Genomic DNA, 18,504 nt, shown 5'->3' with positions numbered 1-18,504 from the left:
ATTTGAATTCTCATTCATTAATAAATTTTTCTTTCTTTAAAGTATAATTCTAACAATATCATTTAAGATAGTACATTCTAAGCAGTGTGCTTACATGAAATTATTTCAGTTAATTCTCACTACACTGAGATAAGTACTATTCATCCTACAGATGCAGAAACTGAGGGGTAAAGAGCAGTTAAGGAACCTGTTGCTCAAGTTCATACTTTCTTGAAGAAAGTCGGAATGGCTGTGATGTTGGTGGGAGCATAGCCAGGCAATTCTATCTGGGGAAAGAGTGTGTATTTATGTATGGCCAGTGGCTGACTTAGGTCAGAAACCAGGAAGTGCTAAAACTTGTGGTAAGACCCAGAAGAAAGACAGTTCAGTAGAGGGTCCACGGCAGAGTTCCTGAACACCTTTCTACACCATACACTATATTTGTCTGGCAAAACTCCAACCCTGGTCAAACCCAATTATCATCCATTTGCATAAGCTCATGAAAGTAGAACCATGCTGGAGAAAAATCAACGTGAGGATAGAAACTTAAAACAAAAATGTTTTCTGAAATGATTCCTTTGTATATGATGTTTTGTATGGATCAGTTTTTCAGTACTGAAGGGATAATATTTACGGGTTTCCACTTAAGTACAAAAGAATTACTCTCTAGTACACGTCCATCAGTAGGTAATGTTACAAAGAGCTAAAGTTCTATGATTTTAAATCAGAGATAGGAAATATCACCAATCTTAAGCAAATGGTAGCGGCTTCCTAGAGCACTGAGATGGGTTCCTTCTTCATTGAGGTCTCGTCTCAATGATCATTTGCAACATTTCCCATAGGCATGAAGAGAGGGCAAGGGGACAGCTATACCAATGCCCCACGTAGGCCTATTGCAGTAAGCAGTGATACATCCTAGGTGGTATTGCTCATTAGTCTATCCACACTTTCCCCCCACTTTGTGTAAGTAAAGAGGTTACAACTCTCATTATTTCAGACTGATTCTATAAACTGGTCATACTTTAACAGAATTTAAATCAATCTGCTCTCTTTCCAGTTGTGCATTAGACCAAACTGAAAAAGTGTGTGGAGTGCAGCAGAAGAGAAGCAATTTGGGGTCAGAAGCACCATATGAGGTAGGCAAACCATGAAAAAGATGGGGGAGATTTTATTTTATTATTTTTTCAAGCTCTTATGGGTAGATGAAGGGACACTAGGAAGTAGAAAAAATAGCCCTGAAAGAGAGCAAAAAATGTACCAAAGGGAAACCTTGCATGTTTGTAAAATTTGCCAGTTATACACATACTCATTTAATGCCACCATGCACTGCTAATTATAATGCTATTTATCTCAGAAATTTCCCCAAGTGGTATATACTTACATGTACTAGACTGTATTTTTCCCATGCTATAAGTGCTAAAATATACTCTCAGCCAATGAGAGTTAGAACAACAGACAATACACAATTAATCAGTAAGTGCTGTCAATGTACCACTCCACAAATGTTCCCTACCACTGAGCCCTCTATTGTACTCTCCTGTGTTGAGTGGATTCTTCACTGTCTATTGTCTACTACACTAGGGCTTCTCCTTCTATAGTTTATTTTGTGTTGAACCCATGATGTGTGCAAGTATGTGCTGGACTCATGGCTATGAGTATCATTTTGGATGCTCAAAAGCAAGGTTTAAGGCAGCCTGAGGGAACCTTCAAAGAAATGGAGAAAATGGTAGACAACTTGGAACAGGTGAAGTTCCCTGGATAATGTGGAGGCCATCATATACATTACTGTAGCCTTAAGGTTACTATATGAACAATTGCTAGAGTAACAGCATGTGTGCAAGTCAGAAGAAATTACTACTAAAGGCCTATCATGACTTTAGGGGATTTGTAAAGAATTCAGGCATTATAAGTGTACTACCTGCGTCCTTCATAGGAGTACTCCTCCTTAACCTGACATTTAAGGTCATCTATGAACTATCTTCACTATACCTTTTTAAGCCATTTTAAATCACCATTACTTTTAACAAGCTTTCTCTAATTCTTGACAATTATGCATGTGACTATGATACAACAGCTACAAAGACCGAGTTGATAAATACAGTGTTTAAGACTGTAGTCATATGATATTTACAAAGTTGATGTCATAAATAATTGATGCGTGCATGGTCACTAGAAATAAATAATAAGATAAATAGAAAGGCCAGAGGACCAAGTTAAGAGATAATTAACTCACTTCACAACTCACTTCACTCACAGACCTGTCAGCCACAAAATTACTGGATACCACCATAGTTCCTAAGAGACACACTTTATTCCGAGTGAATAGTCAAAGAAAAGAACAGACTCTGGAAGGAAGATGACAGGCAAATGAACACTTATTGGGTTCTTACTTTGTGCTAGGTACTTATTTATCTCCTTTAATTCTGAAGCCTCAGAAGAACCTTTGCCCGGTACTGTAAGAACCACTAAGAGAATTATTTCCCAACTAAGGAAGAAATTGCTTTAGTGATGGTTCTTGGAGGACTACAGAGATGTAAACGATCAAGACTCCCTATTTCTTCAGCATGGATCATGCAGAACATGGAGTCTTCTAGCCAGCTGAGAAAAGATGGGAATTCTAGAGTCCAGAAAGATATCTTGGCTTGAAGTACTTTATAGCACTCTTATCTTTTGCTGTGAAGGTAGTCTTTCCCCAGTCCCACCAGAATAAAGGCTAAAAATAATCAAGTCTCTCCAGCAGGGGAGGGAGAACAAACGAAACCAGCTAGAACAAGTTAATTGGTGAAAAATTCAATGAATTATGCATAAATATGGATTAGCATGCAAATATCCCTGGGGAAGGGAGATAGAGGAAGGTGATAACTGCCTGTTATATTCTGGTATGAATCAATTTATTTGAATAAATGTTCTTATATTTTATGAGATACATGGAAAATATAAAACTTTTTACTTCAGGAGAGTAAAGACAAGAAAGGATTGAACTTTTAAAAAAGCCAGAATGAAAGAAAAGCATTAAAGTTTCAGGAGATGGAAGAGAAATGGATCTAGGATCTGGGAAGAAGGCAGAATGCACAGCACAGAACAAAGGAAAGAGAGAAGAGATGAGGTGTAAAGGAGGAAACAATCCAGCCAGAACGAAATGGCTCTGCTACAAACAGAAACCAAGGGACATGTTCAAGATACAACACAGAGGCAGCTCTGTATGTCAAGAAGATGTGAGTGAAGGTATTTTATGTTATATTTATGTTATTTTAGTTTTGTTTAGGAGAAATTTGTCTTTCCTTTATGATTATCATTTTAGTCAAACTGACTTAGCAACCTGTCACATTTTTTCCCCTTTGGTTTTGTTTATACCACTTTCCTATGAGAATGCCTTCACCCAAATACTGGCATTTACTTCTAAAAATCTCTACCAAAATTTTCTGTCTTTTGTGAATTTTTACCCAATTATACTAGTTATAAATAGTTTTATTTTATATTCTATTTAACTTAAATTTTTATCAAGGTTTAAATGATCAAATAGTGCTGTAAGGCTTATATGACCAAAAAGCAACAGTACCTAGTGCTCCTGTTACCCTTTCAGCTCTTTTCATTGTTCCCTCTGTTATTTATCTCTAATCAAAAACACAAGAAACAAGAGGTGTTGGTGAGGATGTAGAGAACCAGGAACCCTCTTGCACTACCGGTGGCAATGCAAACTGGTTCAGTTATTCTGAAAAACAGTATTGAGGTTCCTCAGAAAGTTAAAAATAGAACTATCCTATGGTCCAGCAATCGCAATACTAGGTATTTACCCAAAGAATACAAAAACACTAATTCAAAGGGATTCACACACCCCAATGTTTATAGCAGCATTATCTACAACAGCCAAATTACGGGAACAGCCCAAGTGTCCATCAACTGATGAAGAGATAAAGGAGAGGTACATATATACAATGGAATATTACTCAGGCATCAAAAAGAATGAACACTTGTCATTTGCAACGACATGGATAGAGCTAGAGGGTACTATGCTAAGTGAAATAAGTCCACTAGAAAAGGACAAAATCCAGGGCACCTGGGTGGCTCAGCGAGTTAAAGCCTCTGCCTTCGACTCAAGTCATGATCCCAGGGTCCTGGGATTGAGCCCCACATCGGGCTCTCTGCTCAGCAGGGAGCCTGCTTCCTCCCACCCCACCCCCACCTGCCTCTCTGCCTACTTGTGATCTCTGTCAAATAAATAAAATCTTTTTTTTAAAAAAAGGACAAAATCCATACGATTTCACCCATGTGGAATTCAAGGAACAAAACAAACGAGCAAAGAAGAAAAAAAGAAAGGGGCCTACCACTGTTCTTAATTATAGGGAACAAACTAATGGTTACAAGAGGGAAGGTGGAGGGAGGGGGAATGGGTGAAACAGGTGATGGGCATTAAGGAGGGCATTTGTCCTGATGAGCACCAGGTGATGTATGGAAGTGCTGAATCACTACAATATATTTGAAACTAATATTAGACTATATGTTAATTAATTGGAATTTAAATAAAAACCTGAAAAAGGAAAAAAAATAACCTTATACTACTTCCTCTTGACTCATCAATTTCAGATATTATCTTTAGACATCCTATTAGAGGTAACACTCACATCACAAATTTTGGTTAAATCAGTATTTAGTTTTTACATTATTATGACAACGCAAATGTTCACTGCCAAGGTGAGGAATATATTCTAGTTACATTTCTTGTGTATAACTTCTGTATTCTTCTTAAGTCTGCAGTTGGTTTTAAAATTTGCTTTCTTTCTGCCTATCTCAAATTCTTCTCACTCTGCCTCTTAAGTGAATTTTCAGTACTCCAACCTATTGGATAATTCATCACTTCTATTTTTTCCCCTGGAGACAGCTTTCCTGGAATCATCTGTCTGCTTCAATCTGGACTGAGTACTCTCTAAGCCTACTGAATGAACTAGTCTTCTGAAGCACCCCTTATTCATCACAATGTGAAGGAACTTTCTTCATTGTGCTTATAAATGTTGGATCCTTTGTTGCCTGAATCTCCTGTCTTTTTCTTGTTAACAACCATCTTGTGTTGGCGGAGCCTACATTCCAGCACCTTCCTAAAAATAGGTATATGTCTGAAAATATCTTGGTTGAAAATCATTTTTGCTAAGCACTTCAAAAGCATTGTTCCTTGTCTTCTAACTTCCAATGTTGTAATATTTGATATTATTCTCATATCCCGTCCTTTATATATTTGAAAAATCTCTAAAAGCTTATCTTAGCCCATTTGGGCTGCTATAACAGAATACCATATACTAAGTCACTTACGATAAAGAGCAGAAATTTATTCATCAGAGTTTCAGAGGCTAGAAAGTCTAAATTCAAATCACCAGCAGATTCAGTGTCTGGTGAGAATCTGTTTCCTGGTTTCTAGACAGCCACCTTCTTGCGGAGTCTTCACACGGCAGAAGGGGCAAGGGAGCTCTCTGGGGTCTCTTTTATAAGGACACTAATCCTACTTAGGAGCCATCTGCCCTCGCTACCTAACTACCTCCGGAAAGCCCCACCTCCAAACACCATTACATCAGGGATTAGGCTCCAACATATAAATTTTCAGTCCAATAAAACTTCTAGGATTTTCTATCACTGGTGTTTAATAATTCACAATAATGATTCTTCTTGAGAGTGGGTGTTTTTGTTTGTTTTTATTAAGAGGCTTTCAGTAGGCTGTTTTAATCCAGTAACTCACAGTCCTCACACTAAAGAAAAAAATTTCTTTTGGTATTTTAGTACTCCATTTAATCTAAGAGCATGATTATCACTATACCATTATAGAAGAAAGTGCTGCCAATTAAAGTGTGTCACACCACTGACTTTAACAAGGATTTCGATTTCAGAGATACTAAAATGTGGGAAAAAACAAATCTCTTAGGATATTTCTTTCCTAATTTCTTCCTTTCCATTTCCCTGTTGTCTCTGGAATTCCTATTAAGTAGATGTTAGATTGCTTCCTTCTTTTTCTCTCCTATTTTCTATCTCTTTCCCTTATTCTATTTTTTTGGAGATTTCCTTAACATTAGCTTTTAAATATTCTACTAAAATGTAAAACATTCCTATTCTATTTTTAATTCTAAGAATTTCTTCTTCTGATTAAAAAAGTAGCGTCCTACTCTTATTTTAGCAAATCAGTTTTGTCTTTTAACACGCAGAAAGTATTAATTTAACTTCTCTTTTTCCTCTTTACTGCATTGTCTGTTCCTTCAAGAGCTTACTCTTTCATTTGGAAGCCTTTCTCAAATGTACAGCGATATTTGGCTTTTCAGTCATACTTCAGAGTGAGACACTAAGAAGTGGACTAGATGTTCTGGAGCTTGTCAACTGTTAGGCTTTTTTGCTACGTTAACTGGCCAAATTTAATCAGCCTTTAAATTTGAGATCTCCTAACTGTGTCTGAAGGTCTTTTATCAGGGACCATTTAATTTCTTCAGGAAAGGCTTTACTTTCCTGTCAGGAAGATACAGTCCTGGTTTGTGTAACAGGTAAGAAAGGGAACCATAACACCATTTACTAGGCTTTTACTTGATCTCCTTGTTTCTAGCCCAGTGCCTCACCCCACTTCCTACTATACATGGGGTTCCCCAAGTCTGGAGCCATTCTGATTCATTTTTCTCTATAAAATACCTTCTGTCTCTTCCAGAGGTAGGAGAGAGGAGACAGTGGAGGCTGGTTATATTGATATTGAACCAATCTCAGTTTTCAGCCCTGTGCCATTCCTCTACTTTCCATGGTACCTGGTGACTTCATTCTTGAGCTCTTCTGGTGCTGTGAGGGCAATAAATAAGGCATGTTTCCTGCTGCTACACCTCTCTAAAAGCACTTAGGTCCTTTAACTTCCTCTTGTTATGATGGTTTTATCTACTTTTCATATTCATATGTTGTGGTTCAAATTATACAAGTCTTCTAATTTATTTATTTAAAGATTTTACTTATTTATTTGTCAGAGAGAGAGAGAGAGCAAGAGTGAGCACAGGCAGAGTGGCAGGCAGAGTCAGAGGGAGAAGCAGGCTCCCTGCGGAGCAAGGAGCCCGATGTGGGACTCGATCCCAGGACGCTGGGATCATGACCTGAGCCGAAGGCAGCCGCTTAACCAACTGAGCCACCCAGGCATCCCAAGTCTTCTAATTTAACCATATTTCTGTTTCTTATTCTCCTTGATGTCTTGGGTAGGAAGAGAAGAAGACAAGAACAACTTTATTTTGCCATCTGAAGACTGCAAGTTTCCCTCATTTGCTTTTGAGTCTCTAACAACCTAGCAGAGTTCTTGGCATGGCAGAGAAATTCATTAAGAACTTGGTTAATGAATGATTAGCTGTAGTCAGACTACACTGTTATAACAAAAAGACCCCAAAATGCAATGGCTCAACAAGGTAAGTGCCTATTTTTCTCTCGTGGAGCAGGCCATAGGGAAGAGGATAAATTAGGGTGAAAAGGAATCACAAGATCATCAGGTCAAAAACGGACCCAGGTTCCATCTCTCTTGTTACTCTCCATCCATCCTATAGTCTTGTGGTCAAAACTGGCTACTCATCATACTCTGTGTTCCAGCCCATTAAAAGTGGACCAATTAACCTACAAGAAAGCCTACCAGTTGACAAGCTCCATACATACAATTATCTTCTCACAGTTTCTATGGGCCAAGAATCTGGGCTAACAAACATGTGAGCTTGGAAGAAGAACCTTTTCCCATCAAGATTCAGATGAGAAACTAGCCCTGGTTAACTCCTTCACTGCAGTGAGAGACCCTGAACCAAAGGACCCCATTAAACTGTGCCCAGATTAATGACCCACAGAAACTGTGAGATAAGAAATGTATGTTGTTTTAAGCTACTAAGTCTGAGCTAATTTGATATGCATCAAATAGATAACTAATGCAACATCTCAACTTTTGTTATTTAAATTATCAGTACTTGACAAAATGAAATCTTTTAGTTGTACATTAAAGGCAAATATACAATTTAAAAGTATAAGGCTCATATATATATTTTGACAATCTTTTGGATTTAATACCATCAGTGAAATAGTAAATATTAGGCTTTTTATACTCAATCCTAATTCCTATTATCTGGAATGATCTGCTCAAAAACTTTACCCACATTGTTAGTAATACCACAGTCCTGCAGCTTTTCTTTCTTTCTTTCCTTTTTTTTTTTTTTGAGAGACAGTGTGAGCGCAGGAGTGAGTGGGGGTGGGGAGGAGCAAGAAGGAGAGGAACTCCTACTGTGGAACGCGATGTAGGGCTTGATATCACAACCCTGTCAGGCACCTTTACAAACCAGGCTATAAAATGCAATTTTCTTACAGATGTAATGTTACTAATGCCATGAGTACTCTCAGTGGAAGTATGAACCACATAATATCACAATGGAAAATGTTTTTAGACTATAGAAAGAATAAAAAATTTGAAGGTTTTCCTTTTAAAGAAATAGTTACCTAAGAAAAACAGGTAACTTGTGGCAGAAAAATCAGTATTAATGCTTACTGTTTGTTTTTATGTTTGCTTAAATGCTAATAAATATATACTCCAGATGAATGAAACAGAATGCCTCAAATGGCCTGGGAGGTACAGAAATCTAGACTAAACGTGAAGGTAACCTCAGGCACAGGTCCCATGTCTGGGCCCTTTTATGCATTCATTTAATTAACATTTAACTCTTTTTAAAAAGATTTTATTTATTTATTTGACAGAGATCACAAGTAGGCAGAGAGGCAGGCAGAGAGAGAGAGAAGGGGAAGCAGGCTCCCCGCTGAGCAGAGAGCCCAATGCAGGGCTTGATCCCAGGACCCTGAGATCATGATCTGAGCCAAAAGCAGAGGCTGAACCCACTGAGCCACCCAGGCGCCCAACATTTAACTTTTTTTAAAAGATGATTTATTTGATCTTTATTTACTTGAGAGAAAGAGAGAGAGCACGCACATGGGCAGGGAGAGAGGCAGAGAGAGAGGGAGCAGCAGACTTCCCGCTGAGCAGGGAGACCTATATGAGTTATGACCTGAGCCAAAGACAGATGCTTAACCAAGTGAGCCACCCCGGTGCCCCACCATTTAACATTTTAATGTATTATTAGATGTAAGACAGCAGAAAAGAAATGCGATGTAACAAAAACTCTAAATACCCATGAATTATCTTAATAAATTAATGTATAAAATCATATGTAGGAAACCATAAAATTTTGATAAATATAAAAGAACATTAGAATAAATGTTTTGGGAATGTGAAGACTCACCATTATTAAAATAATTTACTTCATGTTAATTAGCAAATTTAACAGAATTGTTATAAAAATTCCAGTAATTTTTTTCAGAAGTGCTTGATAAATTGATCGTAAAGTTTATCTGGAAGATGCGTAAGACCACAATTTTGGGAAGAAATAAAAAAGGTGGGATGGCTTGCCTTGACATATACACAAAACATATGATAAAAATAAAGTAATTGAAAATGTATGCGAAGTCAGGACATTCAGAGATGCTATGGTTTGAACTGTGTCTTCCAAAAAGATATGTTCAATTTCTAATCCCAGTACCTGTGAATGTGATCTTTTTTGAACACAGGGTCTTTGTAGATTCAATAATATTAAGATAAAGTCATACTGGACTAAGGTGGGCCCTAATCCAATGACTGGCATCCTTATGGGAAGAAGGAATTTAAACATGGGATACACATAGGGAAAATGCTATGTGACAATGGAAGTTAAGAATGGAGTGATAGGGCTAAGGAATCCCAAGAACTACTGGCAGTCACCAGAAGCTGGAAAAAGCAAGGAAAGATCCCCTCTCTGAGCCTTCAAAGAGCATGGCTCTGTTGACACATAGATTCATTCTAGTGTCCTCCCGACTGTGAGAGAATAAATTTTTATTATTTTAAGCCACCCAGTTTGTGGTATTTTATTAGGGAAGCCCTAGAAATCCAATACAAGGAGAATATAGCAATTTATATATGGTAAAAGAGAAATCTCAAGTAAGTTGAATAGGTTTTATTTGTTCAGTGAGTAAGAGATTAGGACAACAGGGTATTTGGAAAAAGTTAGAGTTCTATGTCATAATGTGTACTACAATTTCAAGTAGACCACAGATCTAAATGTAAAACACAAAATCAGAGAGGTGGTAGATGAAAAGATAAAGGGTTATTTTTATAACCTTGGTGCAGGGAAAGATCTTCTTTTTAAATTTTTTTTAAATTTTTCATTAAAATATAATGTATTATTAGCCCCAGGGGTACAGGTCTGTGAAAGGGAAAGATCTTCTAACCAAAACACAAAACCCAGAAGCCAGATATGATCATTTAAAAATGAAAACTTCTGTAAACATACAACGAAGAACAACATAATCAATGTTAAAAAAAAAACAGGGAGAAAATATTTGCAAGATACAGTAAAGACGTGGAGTAAATATCCAGAATATATATGATCACGTAGACTATAAGGAGATAAGCAACCAAAAACATAAAGGCCAATAATACATGAATATGCAACTTCAGTAATAATCAAATGAGATGCAAAGTGAAATGAGAAAGTATTATTTATTTAGAGTGGCTCAAATGAAAAATAATTTCTAATAATACCCAGTGTTGAATAGGGTGTGGTTGAACAGGTACTCTCATACAGTAATATTTTTACAACCCTTTTGGTTCAGACAGCAATTTGGCAATGTCTACTGAGATTTATTTATTTTTTAAAAAAATATTTACTTAAGTAATCTCTATGCCCAATGTGGGGCTTGAACTCATGATCTCGAGATTAAGAGTTGCATGCTCTTCCGACTGAGCCAGGCAGGCGCTCCTATGTCTATTGAGATTTAAATGTTCATATCCTTTGTTCTAGCACATCCTTTTCTAAGACTATATCCTACTGAAAACCAAGTTCACAAAAATAAATAGGAGGAAAATTCCATTAAGTGCAGGACATGCATAAAATACAGAGCATCATGCAACGGGGGTGCCTGGATGGCTCAGCTGGTTAAGTGTCCGACTCTTGGTTTTGGCTCAGATCATGACCTCAGGGTCCTGAGATGAAGCCCCACATGGGGCTCCATGCTCAGCATGGAGTCTGCTGGTCCCTCTCCCTCTGCTCCTCCCCACTACCTTCCCCTGCTCTCTCTAAAATAAATAAAATCCAAAAAAATAGAATATCAGGGGCGCCTGCGTGGCTCAGTGGGTTAAGCCGCTGCCTTCGGCTCAGTTCATGATCTCGGGGTCCTGGGATCAAGTCCCACATCGGGCTCTCTGCTCAGCAGGAAGGCCTGCTTCCCTCTCTCTCTCTCTCTCTCTGCCTGCCTCTCTGCCTGCTTGTGATCTCTCTCTGTCAAATAAATAAATAAAACCTTAAAAAAAATAGAATATCATGCAACAATTTAAAAAGAAGATCTATATGTATTATGATAAAAGAAAAGTTCCAGACTTAGTAAGTGAAAAGAGCAAATTGGAGAATATATGTATTTTATAAATATTATGTGCCAGTCTCTGGTCTAGGTGCTAGGGACTTAAAAGGGAATAAAAAAACAAGATGAGGAAATGGTGACCATTCATCTTCTATGTTAAATAGTTCTATAAGTATCACATTTTTATATTTTTGTCTCTAAGAAATCAAAGTTTAGTTTCATTAAAAAAAAAAGATTTAAGGGGGCACCTGGGTGGCTCTGTTCATTAAGGATATGTCTTTGGCTCAGGTCATGATCCCAGGGTTCTGGGATTGAGCCCCTCATGGGGCTACCTGCTCAGTAGGGAGTCTGCTTATCCCTCTCCTTCCCCACCCCACACTCATGTTCTCTCTCAAGTAAGTCAATGAAGTCTTATAAAAATAAGCTTTAAGGTACCAATGAAAAACTTTCAACAATATAAAGCAATTTGTTTTGTCATTCTTTTAAAATCAGTCTTATTAATAAGTTTTTAAAAATGGCACTAGCATATTCAAGACTGTATTTTGGTAAAATTAATGTGAAAGCATCAACAGGTTTCTAATACCATAAGATCATTACTTTGCTTGGTTGAAAAATAAGAATCCTTAAACTATATGGTATCTGATTTATGTATAATCCTTTATGATACGATATTTTACTTACAGTTTGTGGATTAATCTCCTCCTCTCCCATAGGTTCATCCATAATTTGCTGTCCATTCTGTGAAAAGCATAGCAAGTAGAAAGTTACCAACACAGATCTCAGATCAGTTAGTTAAATGAAGGCAGACAAAACAAAACCACATAGGAATATTTTTACCCCTACAGGGTTCTAATGAAGTACCAAACCACCATATAAGTATGTAGTTGCCAGTATGCAACAAGTTGTGCTTTAAAAGTTAACTTTTTCCATGAAAATGATATAATAAATGATGATTACCTTTCCAGGTGAGCCCTTGAGGTTATTTTAATAGTTAAATGCATTACAAATGGTGTCATTCAAACCTCACTGAACATCATTTACAATACTTTCTTTGGCAGAAGATACTCTAAATTCCAACTCCATTGATTAATCAGGGCAACTGATTATTTTGGGGGGAAAGTAAGCTAGATTTCTATATCAAAATCGATTCCAGGTGCATAAAACATTTAAATGTCAAAAACAAAATTATACAAATATTAGAAGAAAATATAGGTAAATAATACTTATGGGGTAAGGAGGGTGGAAATCATAAAGGAAAAAATGACATTTGAATTGATAGAAGTTTAAAATGTCATCTGTCAGACACGAAAAAGATAAGACAAATTGATTACAAAAAAAGCAACATATGACAAAGGGTTGGTATTCTCAATACATAAAGAACTTTGTTTTACAAACCTGTAAGAAAAAATGATGAACCTCAACAGAAATGAGCAATAAGGAAAAAAAGAGTTCAGCCTTAGTACTAATCAAATAAATGCATTTAACCGAAAGATAACTTTGCCTTTCAAACTGGTAATGATTAACAGAAAAAATAATACCCAGCACTAATATGAGTATGAGGAAAAGAGCACTCAGGATATACTGCTGGAGAAAGTATAAATCAGCACAACCTTTCAGGAAGGTAATCTAAGTCTGTATTAAAACAAGTGTGCAAAGATGTACATACAAGAATGCTCACCATAACTTTTTCCAAAAAGAACTCCAAATTGGAAACCTAAATTCTTAACAATAGAGAACTAGTTAAATATATGATGGTACATCCATATAATGGAATACTATACAGTCATTAAAAATGATAATAAAGATGTAAATTTATTGACATGGAAAGACAGTCACATGTAATAAGTGAAAAAGCAGTTTACAAAAAATATGGATTGTAATGATCCCATTTTAAATAAATATATACATATTTCAATGTATATATTTGCATGGGAAAAACTCTGGAAGGATATACACCAAAATGTTAACAGTGGCTATTTCTGAGTGGTAGAATTTTAGACAATTTAAAATATGTTTGTTTTTGCATATTTGAATTTTCTAATGTGTCTACAATGGGTATTTGTGCAATTAATAACAAAACAAAACAAAACCAGAAGTCAGGAACATAGGGTCTTCCCTAGTTACTTCAATGGAAAAAGGTGTAAATGCCCCTGATCACTTGTCAATTCAATAAATGTAGAAGGATCTAAGCTAACCATCTTTGGAGCACTATCAATTGAGAAATAAAAGGCAGCCCACCCATTACCCTACATCGCACATGAGGCAGATGCTCTGAATTTGAACTCTCTCTACTCTCCAAATCCTTATTTATCCATCCATTCATCCACCCATTTCTTTCATTCATGCTATGTTCTAGGCACCAAGGTGTACATGAATGGTTAATAAAATATGGCCCCCAACCTAGAAATCTATCCTAGAGGATCTTACAGATCCACTGACTTATAAAAAGAGTACCTTTCATTTTCAAACACTCAAAGAGTATGTTTCTAGGTTAGGGAATGCCTATACAATATCACAAAGCACAAAAATGGTGCTAAAATGCAGTAAAGGGGAGGAGGGTATAAAATCTTTATTATCCTAAGACACTTTCAGAGGCTATAGTATTGCCCACTCTACGGTAAGGACTCAGATAACTCCAGGAGACATCTTTCTCCCAAAAGCCACAACCATTTAATTCAATTGAACTGATCATTTTTCTTCAAACATCACAGACAAACCTTAAAGTAGCTCTTAAGAACACTAGCTTTGGAGTCAGACACCTAGACTGAAATTTCTACTCTTAAACTAAGCATGAAGCCTTGGACAAGTTATTCAAACTAAGCTGTAGTTTCTTCACATGAGAAGTAGAGATGAAAAAGTCTCATCTTCAGAGAGTTGTGGTAAAGACTAAGTGAGATAAGTGATGTAGAACTCTAATCACAGTGCCTGATGCTTAATATGAACAACCAATGGTAGCCATTTTAATTACACACAAAATTCAGTCACCCCATTTATGGCTCACATATCTGCTACTTCTATACTTGCTATCTTAGTGAATGGTACCATCATTCATCCAGCAGCACAAACTGATTTTCTCATTAATTGTACACAGAGTTCTCTTTCTATAACAAAGATCTGCTAAATGGCTCCCAATTATTTAACTTTTAGAACCCTTCATCTAACTGAGCTACAATTACACTTTCCATGGGAGTATAATTTGAGAACCATCTGCTCCTTGCAATTTTCAATGCAACAAAGCAAGAATTACGACCTATAACTTACTTTTAAGGCCAACTGTTATAGTAGAAACAACACTAAACTTGGAATGGTAGACAAGGGATAGAGTCCTAGGTTTGCCACTTAGAAGCTTTATTATTATGGGCAATTCAGACTGTCTCTTAGCCCATTATCTTATCTGTTCACAATGAGGATAATTGCACTGTTCACCGAAAGGGTTAATGTTAGATTTAAAACTGAGATAACTTATAAGAAAGTACTTTATAAACCATAAAGTGCTATACCAATGCAAATTATTATTACTAAGGTGAGGTAGCTTTATGAGGATAAAATACTCCATAAAGTCTTTTTAATCTGAGAATCAAAACATTTATGATTGGTAAGGGATCTTGAAAGTCTTTTGTTCCAAATAAAAATCATATGCCTCAATTCTTTCTTTGCCATTCTCACCTAGATTTAAACACTATCAGGACAAGAATGTACTACCTCACCAGGAAGCCTAGATAAAATTCTTCATTATATAGTAATTTTCCTCAGCTACAAACTCCCTTTAATAGGATTACTGATACATGACTAACTTGCCTGTATTATATCTGCAAAATAACAGGAAGTAAATCTACAACTGTGACTGTAAACCATCCTGAGTCTGTTTTTACTAGGCAACTCAAGTTCCTTCAAACATTCCTTTCACATAGATGAGACCACCTTCTTTTCTGAGCATGCACCCAATCCATCTTAAAGGGTTGTATATAGAACTACATTCAATTAATATTCCAGCCTTGATATGACCAAGGCAGAGTAAAGAGCATATCACCTCCCTTGTCCTAGATAATAAACTTATATTAATGCAGTTCACATATGCATTGTTTTTGAAATGCCCAAAACACATTGCTGAGGCATATGAAATTTTCTATTGGTTAAATCCTAGTCTTCTTTATACTGCAACTAAGCCCTGTGTACTTGTTGGTACACTTAGTCTCATGAATAAAGCCTTAAATTTTAAATTTCTGACTCATCTCTTTCTAGTTCTGATCCTCTATAGGATTGCTACAGCCTCTATGAAAAGGATTCTGAATCTGCTAATCAGCCTCTTTGCTATTTCTATCTTCATGTAATCCACAAATCTTGTATTTCTTTTCTAAACAATTCACCCAGCCAATTAACAGTAATATACTAACAAAGCCATCTGAAAAAAAAAATGAAGTGAAACATGATCTAAAGGTAGTTTATGCTCTTAACTTTTGCAAAAATATCGACTTCCTTTCTGAGTTTAGGAAATATTGAAAATTTTGGACAATTTAAGGAAACTATAAAAGCCAACATTATCCTACATATTGGTGAGGCTTTAAAAAAACTACTTTAAAAAGCACTTTTACTTCAAAAAACCTTTTGTATTGTTTCATCAAAACAATGATTCAAATATTACCTGTTAGAAATGAGCATAATTACTCATGCAGCTAGTAAGTTTCCTTTTTGAAAAATGACCCTGAGCTTCACTAGAGATTAGGTTACATGGGCCATTAGTCTGACTCAATGTGCAATTTCTATAGTTTCTAAAGTTCAAGGAACAGTACCTATTAAATAAGAAAACTTACTTATTTAACTTAAAGAAACAGAAAAAACCATGTGATCTGCATGTCACTAGTATCAGGTTTAAACCCCAGCTCTGTCACTTACTGCTACAGTTACCTGACCTTGGGTAAGTTACTCAACATTTTGAGCCTCAGTCTCTTCATCTGTAAGATGCATATAATACCTACTTCACAGGGATGTTGTACTTAAATGGACCTACCAAGGGACACCAGATGCTCAGTAAATACTACTTTCTGTCCCCTCTCTTTTGCCTGAATTGTGTAATATATACATTTCTACAGTTAACTTCCAAAGACATAATGCAATAAAGAAGTACAGGAGAGTGCTGAGATACTTGTTCTGCTACTTAATACAGCCAATTGCCCACCACGCAGGGTGAAAGAGATCATTCATAAGTGTAGTATATTTTTATACAATGTGGCCAAAGAATGAGTACAGACGAAAAAGAATAGTTTAAAAGTGAGGCAAATGTATTTATCCTCTCTCATCCCACCATTATGCCTTCCAGCCAAAAAACTGCAGAGCTTGGCAGATTGTACATATGCAAATATTATGTGAAATACTGGAAAAGGTTAGGAAATGCTAATCATGCTTTACTCTCTTAGTCTGAAATGTGTAAAAGTCAAAAATAAGAATAACGTACAATATGGATCTCATCAGAACAAATCAGACAAAGGAGACTGTTAGCTTGCATTTCAGCAAGAATTGTTTTCAAAATAACTTCTAATGTTCTGGTATGAGATTATCACTAAAATCATCTTTCTGGTTTAAAAAGGATGAACAATTCAAACCAGTAATTCTGAAACAAGATTTCATGATTTCTAGAGTGTTTGCAAGTATTTTAAGGGAAATTCTCAAATGATAAAAATAAGACTACTTTACTAAATAAAAATTTCATTTTAAGCAACTTTATTTAACAGATTGTTTTGTTGGAATGGTATGTTACAACAATGTACATTTCCAGGTTGCTGTTTGATACCTTTGAAGAAAATATAAAATACGTTAAAAAAATGCTTTGAGTCCAGCAGGAGATCATCATGTACAAGTACACTAGAACTAAAAAAATTATCTGTGACTGACGATATGCTACCTTGAGATTACTAGGAAATAACATCTACTGACATCTTCCTAGGCAGAAATGAAATATACATATGAACACTGGGAGAAAAGAATTCCTCACAGAGAGTAAGAGCCTGAAATAACAGGAAAGGAGGAGGAAAAGAAAGGGTCCAGAGGCCTGGTGTACTAATTTGGAGACCAGGCTGTAGGAATAAGCAAGGACTGTATTTTTTTTTCAACCACCCTCAAGTTCCCACAAGTATATTTGCCTTCCAAACTCCCTGAAATCAGCAGTGGTTCTCCTGCCCAAAGTATATAGGAGTCCCATGAAGCTGCTGAGGATGAGGCATGAGAAACCTCTCTTGAATTTTAGTTCAGATACCATCAAATTGTTCAGAATCCAAAGAATCTTCTATGCAATCACATTGAAACAATAAGAAACAAGCATTTTATATTCTTAATAAGGAATGTATATAATCCTTACCAATATGACAGGATTAAGAATCAGCTCCTCATTTATCCTAAGGAAATATCAGAGATGTGCATAAAGACTTATGTACAGTGATATTCATCATACTCATTATACTGAAAAATAGAAAACAATCTAAATGACCAACAGGGGACTGGTTAAATAAATCATAACACATCTATTCATATGTAGGAATACTATGCAATGGTTAAATAAGGGCCTCAAAAAATTAATGATGCAAAAATATGCTTGTAATATATTAAATTAAAAAGGATACAAAACTATATAGCATGACCCAATTTTGTGCCCCCCCAACATGTGTGCATGTAACTGGCAAAACATATATCAAATCTTATCAGCAGTTACCTGGGTCATAGGATTTTCTTCTTGTATTTTCAAAATTACATGCATTTATTATTTTTTATTTTTATAATGAGGAAAAAGTATAATCGATATAATAGGAAAAATCCATTACTTCTAGTTAAGTTGCCCTTATGGGTTGCTTTGCTATTCCTCAAGCAACTAAAGGCCTGCTAGTACTCAAAACTGTTCTATTTTCTAGACTAGGGTAGAAATGACCTCTGGTTATATCTATGTTTTTAAGTTTTAGAGGACCCTTTCAGAAGCTTTTTTTGCCTGTATGGTCCTATGATTGTGGCCTCAGAAAACAGACAGGATTAAGAATTTTAGGCCTGAATCCACCTTATGTTTTTTTGGAGTGTACCCCTAAGGGGAATTCTGCTTATGAAACAGGACTATGTTGAGGTAAGAATAAAGAA

At 36.1% G+C, this 18,504-nt stretch overlaps 1 protein-coding gene across 6 annotated transcripts in view; it reads right to left on the bottom strand.

Annotated features, from left to right (window-relative positions):
- RPS6KA3 (ribosomal protein S6 kinase A3) overlaps window positions 1–18,504 on the bottom strand; it is a 113,806-nt gene that overhangs the window by 70,381 nt on the left and 24,921 nt on the right. For 4 of the 6 annotated variants that reach the window (XM_082718340.1, XM_082718336.1, XM_082718342.1 and 1 more), the window contains one exon: window positions 12,070–12,126. In XM_082718340.1, the coding sequence (XP_082574466.1) occupies window positions 12,070–12,111 (42 nt within the window). In that variant the 5' untranslated portion in view covers window positions 12,112–12,126. Of the gene's footprint in view, window positions 1–12,069; window positions 12,127–13,066; window positions 13,087–17,740; window positions 17,778–18,504 lie in introns of those variants that run through there. The other 2 variants (XM_082718338.1, XM_082718337.1) reach the window with 2 other exon arrangements.

This window comes from Mustela nivalis, assembly GCF_964662115.1.
Source record: "Mustela nivalis genome assembly, chromosome: X".
Lineage (NCBI taxonomy): Eukaryota > Metazoa > Chordata > Mammalia > Carnivora > Mustelidae > Mustela > Mustela nivalis.
Note: the sequence above shows the minus strand (reverse complement) of the source record. Positions and strands in the feature narration are given on the sequence as shown.